This window comes from Limulus polyphemus, unplaced genomic scaffold (assembly GCF_000517525.1).
Source record: "Limulus polyphemus unplaced genomic scaffold, Limulus_polyphemus-2.1.2 Scaffold7066, whole genome shotgun sequence".
Lineage (NCBI taxonomy): Eukaryota > Metazoa > Arthropoda > Merostomata > Xiphosura > Limulidae > Limulus > Limulus polyphemus.
Window position 1 is genome coordinate 8,347 of NW_013672676.1, and position 6,895 is coordinate 15,241.

The 6,895-nt window shown below is 32.5% G+C and overlaps 1 protein-coding gene across 2 annotated transcripts in view; it reads right to left on the bottom strand.

Moving 5' to 3' along the window:
- Window positions 1-6,895, bottom strand: part of LOC106474320 (laminin subunit alpha-1-like) — a 33,488-nt gene that overhangs the window by 7,905 nt on the left and 18,688 nt on the right. For both annotated transcript variants that reach the window (XM_022402633.1, XM_022402632.1), the window contains exons 7-9: window positions 5,454-5,610; window positions 1,664-1,785; window positions 416-578 (exon numbers count right to left, since the gene is read on the bottom strand). In XM_022402633.1, the coding sequence (XP_022258341.1) occupies window positions 416-578; window positions 1,664-1,785; window positions 5,454-5,610 (442 nt within the window). The remainder of the gene's footprint in view (window positions 1-415; window positions 579-1,663; window positions 1,786-5,453; window positions 5,611-6,895) is intronic.

Consider the following 6,895-nt stretch of genomic DNA (forward strand, 5'->3'; position numbering starts at 1 on the left):
GACTCAATTTCTTAATTTAAAATTAAATATTAAAAAACACACCTAAACATCAATTTTTGTGTGTCTTGTGGTATGTTGAATGCAGCACTGGTTCAAATTAGATCTTTGTGATGTCCAAAGTCTATAGATTCGTATGAATTAGAAACTCAAATTACCGATATTAACAAGCTAGAATATAAAATAAGAAACTCCTATCTTTTCTATTTGTCAAGAAATCAGATAATGTTACAGATACAGTTAATGTGCATACAAGAACACGAAGACGCTGAATAATTCCCTTGTAGTGATCTCATGACTCATGAGCCATAAATGGAGGCACGGGCGTAAGTACTTTGTTTTGATTTTTGTGTAATACAGTACGATTACAAAAAGTGATATACTACTACTTAAAACCAACTAAAGCTACAACACTTGCCTTCTGAGGATTTGATGTGAAAAATAACAAAGCATTTTCATCAAAGGTCTTAAACTTCAATGTAATAGTATGTTCGTAATATGGATAGTTCTTAATCTGGCGATGAATAGCATAACCACCACCTTTAAACATATATTTCGAAGCATCTACTTGTCCAGTCACACTGGAAAAAGAAAATAAATTCAATGTCAATGAACAAAATACATCTACCAGTTGGATTAAATAGAAATTATAAAATTATCTTGACAGTCAGTTCATCTTAATGACGTTCTGGGTTGGAAAATAGCAAATTGTTGGTGAAGGGGTTATATTAAAATAGCAAGAAGCAGGTAAAAAAACTTCATAATTATGAATAAAATAAAAATACAGTATACTAATGAGGAGTATAAAGATTAAACTAAAGCAATCAACATATTTTTAAAACCAGAAAGGTATTCCACAGGATTTATCTGAATAAATAGTTATCTTTATTTACAGCAGGCTTTTATTTCCATATCTAAAGCCTTTGATCTTGTATTGGATGTGTGAGACTCAAATAGTGTATTAACTTTTTTCTTGTTTTAGTAAATAACCAACTTCAAACTTACATTAAATGAGTTGCACAATGTAGTTGATTCAAATGTAGTGATAAAAAGATCATTAAAACAATTAGACCTTAGCTTTAGGATACACCAGCACTGAAATAAGTTGAGAAAAAACAGAAAATATGTGGGAAGGGAGATATAGGAGATTTATCCACTATTTTAAACTGATCATGAATCTAGGGCAGCATAAACCTGTAAAAACAATGAACACAAAAAGTTCAGTTTTGTACTTTGTTTGGATATGTTTACTAGTTATAAGTCCAGGTATACTTGGGTTGATGAGCCACTATTCAGAATCGTGTTTTACTATTACAACCTTTGTTGGTTAGGTAGTTACTGTGTCAACTTCGTTTTGTACTTTATTTAGATGTTTAAAACAAGTATGATTAAACAGATGTATTTGTACATCCATGCACGTTAATTTTAAACTATTTTACGCACGACATCTGACCATTTACAATAAAACATCTTTCGTAACATAAAACAGTCTAAGTCATCTCTTGATGCTTGATTTAATTCGTTATATTAATTTTTCAAAGCTTGCTTCATTTACTGTAACTTTGCTAAATAGAAACAAAACAAAACAAAAAACAAAGTATCGTTAGTTTAATTCCTGCATACACCCTGGATTAATGAGCTTTAAGCTAGAGAAAACTTGACTTACCCTTCCTTGCAGCCACTACAACCATAGTTGGTTATAAAATTCCACAGTCCTACACGGTTACCATCCAATCTGACTTCATAAAGACATCCGGCAAAAGATCTAGTCTTAACTTGTCCCGGGACCTGTTTAAAGAATAAATTGTAATGCTCTTTTAGAGACAGACTGCAGTAGATCAATTACAAAAGATTACAAAACTAGTTAAAGATGAATTTTGCAGGTCCTAATAAAGCTTGTCTGTTATAGTGAACAAAAACATTGTCTTACAATTTCTTTCACCAGCAGACTGTCCATTAGAAATTAGGTTTCATCAATATGTAACATTTATTTATAGATTACTGCTGTTTTATCAACCTAAACTAACAATTCAACATTTCTATCAGAAAAACAAAAGTTATATTTCCACATTTTTATATGTTTTATAAGCATCCTTTATTACGAAAGTAGTAACATTAGTTTTTGGCAAAAACAATTCTGAGAATCTGTTTAGGGGATTAAAGGGGCCAATCGGAGTTCTGATAATATGTTTAGCAGTCAGAATTCTGATAATCTGTTTAAATATAGCAACAAAATACGTGGGACAAAAAAGTTTGTAAATTAAAAAACTAACACTTTTGATAGGTGGATCTGTCTTCATCGGGGCAAGGATCCACATGTCAAAAGAGTTCTCGGGTTTTATTTTGCTTATTAATCTAATCATTTTGAAGTGTTGAGTAGTCAGTAAGGGCTCTGATAATATGTTTAGTGCTCAAGTGAACAATCAGAGTTCTGATAATTTGTCTAGTGTTCAGAATGGTTAATCAGGATTCTGATATGTTTTATGTTTAGAGCAGTCAGTCAGAGTTCTGCAATGTTGACTGTTCAGAGTGATTGCACAAGGTTCTGATAGTCTGTTTAGTGTTCCGAGTAGTCAGTCAAGGTTCTGATTATAGGTTTAGTGTTTAGGTAGTCATTACATTTGGAGTTCTGATAATGTTTGTTTGTTTGTTTTGAATTTCGTGCAAAGCTACACGAGGGCTATCTGCGCTAGCCATCCCTAATTTAGCAGTGTAAGACTAGAGGGAAGGCAGCTAGTCATCACCACCCACCGCCAACTCTTGGGCTACTCTTTTACCAACGAATAGTGGGATTGACCGTGACATATAACGCCCCCACAGGCGAACATGTTTGGTGTGACGGCTGAAAGGGCGAGCATGTTTGGTGTGACAGGGATTCGAACCCGTGACCCTCAGATTGCGAGTCGAGCACCCTAGCCACCTGGCCATGCCGGGCCTATTCTGATAATGTGTTTAGTGTTCGGAGTAGTCCGTCTGAATTCTGACATGTTTAATGTTCAGAATGATCATTGAGTTCCAATAATCTGTTTGGGGTTTAAAGTAATCAGTCAGAGTTCTGATAATTTGTTTGAAGATTAGAGTACTCAGTCCAAATTCTGATAAGATGTTTAATGCAGATCAATCAATCACAGTTCTGATAATTTGTTTGAAGATTAGAGTACTCAGCCCAAATTCTGATAAGATGTTTAATGCAGATCAATCAATCACAGTTCTGATAATATGTTTGGTGTTCATAGTAGTCAGTCATAGTTATGATAATATGTTTAGTATTCATAGTAGTCAGTCATAGTTATGATAATATGTTTGGTGTTCATAGTAGTCAGTCATAGTTATGATAATATGTTTAGTATTCATAGTAGTCAGTCATAGTTATGATAATATGTTTGGTATTCATAGTAGTCAGTCATAGTTATGATAATATGTTTAGTATTCATAGTAGTCAGTCATAGTTATGATAATATGTTTAGTATTCATAGTAGTCAGTCAGACTTTTAATAATGTGTTTATGGTTTATATTTGTTGTAAAAACCTTCAATTGGTTAATCAATAAGTTCACTGTGTGACGAAAATACAAGAGGTAAGTATAACTGTCTGATGAAACTCACAAGAGGTAAGTATAACTCACTAACTCAATGAAACAGTTTACTCTACTTCAATCGGTTAATCAATGAGTTCACCGTCTAATGAAACTCACAAGAGATAAGTATAACTCACTAACTCAATGAAACAGTTTACTGGTGAACTCATTGATTAACCAACTGAAGTAGACATTGAGTTAGTGAGTTATACTTACCTCTTGTGATTTTCATGTCTGATGAAACTCACAAGAGGTAAGTATAACTCACTAACTCAATGAAACAGTTTACTCTACTTCAATCGGTTAATCAATGAGTTCACCGTCTAATGAAACTCACAAGAGATAAGTATAACTCACTAACTCAATGAAACAGTTTACTTCGTTTCTTAGTTTAAAAAAAAATCATCATGTTTTCTTTCTCTGCATATCTGTCAATCTTAAAAATCTAGCAAAAACTTGTTAAATAATATTATAATTTCTGTTTTATATATATTTTTACCTTTTATTTCAACTCTTTAGTAGTGATTATTAAACTATAAGAGAAACATTGTTAAAAAGAAGACATTTTTTTTCTGTAAAAAAAATCTCTTATCCTAGAGGCAAGCCCCTGAGAGAGCAATGATGCTGAAAATCATAAAATTAATTACAAATAACTACTTTAGGTTTCATAGATTAACAGTTTATGATAAAAAAGAAATATTCAAGTGTTAAGAAGTTATTTCATTAGATAATAGCCTCAGAATTTAAGTTTTACAATAAAAAAATTTAAATCGACAAAAAAGGATGAATAACCACAATTTGATGAACAATGTACAATATCTTTAGTTTAGGAAAAAATTTCCAGTTGAGTTGTGGAACTGGAGAAAGTGTTATTAGTCTTTAATATTTATGTGATTGAAGAAGTCATCCGTAAGCTTTGGTTTTTATGTGTAGATATAACTAGGATAAACGTTGTTAAATTGGTTCTTATGTACAGATATAACTAGGAAAGGTGTAACTAAATTTCGCTATCTGTGTACAGAATTAAGAAAGCTGTCATTACCTCTGCCATTCAAGATAGATGGAGGTTATGTTTTCACCCTTATGTGTGTGTGTGTGTGTTTGATTTTTTATTCATTTGTCAGCAAGATTTCTTGAAAACAGCTGAATGGATTTGGACGATAGGTGGTACACATTTGGACTATGATCCAACTTAGAAGTGCTTAGTTTTTGGAGGGTCAAGGTCACAAAAATAAAAAAAAACCCTATCTGTTAACATGAGGACCAATTTTTACACTATTTTAGCTTTATAACTCAGTTGAAAATGATTGGATTTTGATGAAACTTGGTAGACACATGTAGAATATTATTCCCCATTGTCCTGCCAAAAGTGGTCTGTGTCCATTTATAATGATGGACATATGGCCACATTTTCGTATTTTTTGAGAGGCAAATATGATCAACACTGTATGGCAGAGGTATGTACTCTACTGAGTGCCCCTATAGTTACTTTGGTTTTATGTAGAAATACAAATGGGTACAGTGTCATTAAACTTTGGTTTTTACATACAGAAGTAACTGGAGAGGGTGTTGTTACTAAATTCTACTATCTGTGGGGGAAGGTGTTATTAAATTTCAATGTTTTTGTACAGTTTCTTCATTTGTTTATGATAGCACCCACCTCCGACTATTTGGCTACTCTTTTATCAAAAGATAGTGGGATTGAGCATCACACTACAACACCCCCACGAACGAAAGAGTGAGCATGTTTGGCTCAGAGTTTCAATTTCACAACCTGAATATTGCAATTCAAGTGCCCTAACCACCAGGATGTGCCAGTCTGTGTTTCGACAGAAATATGACATGCATGCAGTCTAAGCACTGAATTATATACGAGTACCTTTACGCTAGATGGAATTCCACCGATGAAGAAATGAGATGAGGAGTTGAGGCTCATCTTGGTGAACTCCAATGATGAATGCCCTTGAACTTTGTTATGATCTGGTTCTGCTTTCTTTGATGCTGACTTTACTGTTAATGTGGCGAGATTCCCAATTCTAGAAATAGAAAAGAAAAACTTTTTTTGATTTAGTATCACATAAAGACCTGATAATCATATTTACGAAAAAGCTGCAAAAAAAGGAATAAAACAATCCATATATCAAGATGGTTTCTTAACGAAACTTTCTTCTGGAAAACAAAAGATACCATACATTATTCATTTACACATGTATATCAAACAATTTTGTTGTACTCAGGTTACTTTATAAAAAACCAAGAGCTGCAGAATTTTATAGGTTACTTGTTAAAACAAGTATCAAATATACAGTTCCCTGTCAAACAGAACTTTGTATATGTATTTAAACACTATTCCTGTCGAGTTGAAATAAAAAAAAAACATTCGTTAACCATACTGAATGTGCTCATATTTTGCATAGAATAAGATCCTGCTTTATGTTACAATTTCTATTTCCAGGATACAGTTTCATGATTATCAAGAGCACCTAATATAATTGAATAATATAGTTGTAAGAACAACTTACTTGCTCACCTTAGAAATATGACTGACCTGTTTCTTTCTTTTACACACCAATAAATTCTACAGCTTGGCCATTTTGTATCATAATAAAGCCATACTTCAGGAATGTGAAATATGACTGACCTGGTTCTTTCTTTTACACACCAATAAATTCTACAGCTTGGCCATTTTGTATTATAATAAAGCCATACTTCAGGAATGTGAAATATGACTGACCTGTTTACTTCTATTATATACCAGCCTGAAGTATGGCTTTATTATAATACAAAATGGGCAAGCTGTAAAATTTACTGGTATATAATAGAAGTAAACAGGTCAGTCATATTTCACATTCCTGGAGTATGGCGTTATTATAATACAAAATGGCCAAGTTGTAAAATGAAATATGACTGACCTGTTTACTTCTATTATATACCAGTAAATTTTACAGCTTGCCCATTTTGTATTATAATAAAGCCATACTCCAGGAATGTGAAATATGACTGACCTGTTTACTTCTATTATATACCAGTAAATTTTACAGCTTGCCCATTTTGTATTATAATAAAGCCATACTCCAGGAATGTGAAATATGACTGACCTGTTTACTTCTATTATATACCAGTAAATTCTACAGCTTGGCCATTTTGTATTATAATAAACCCATACTCCAGGAATGAGAAATATGACTGACCTGTTTACTTCTATTATATACCAGTAAATTCAACAGCTTGCCCATTTTGTATTATAATAAAGCCATACTTCAGGAATGAGAAATATGACTGACCTGTTTACTTCTATTATATATCAGTAAATTCTACAGC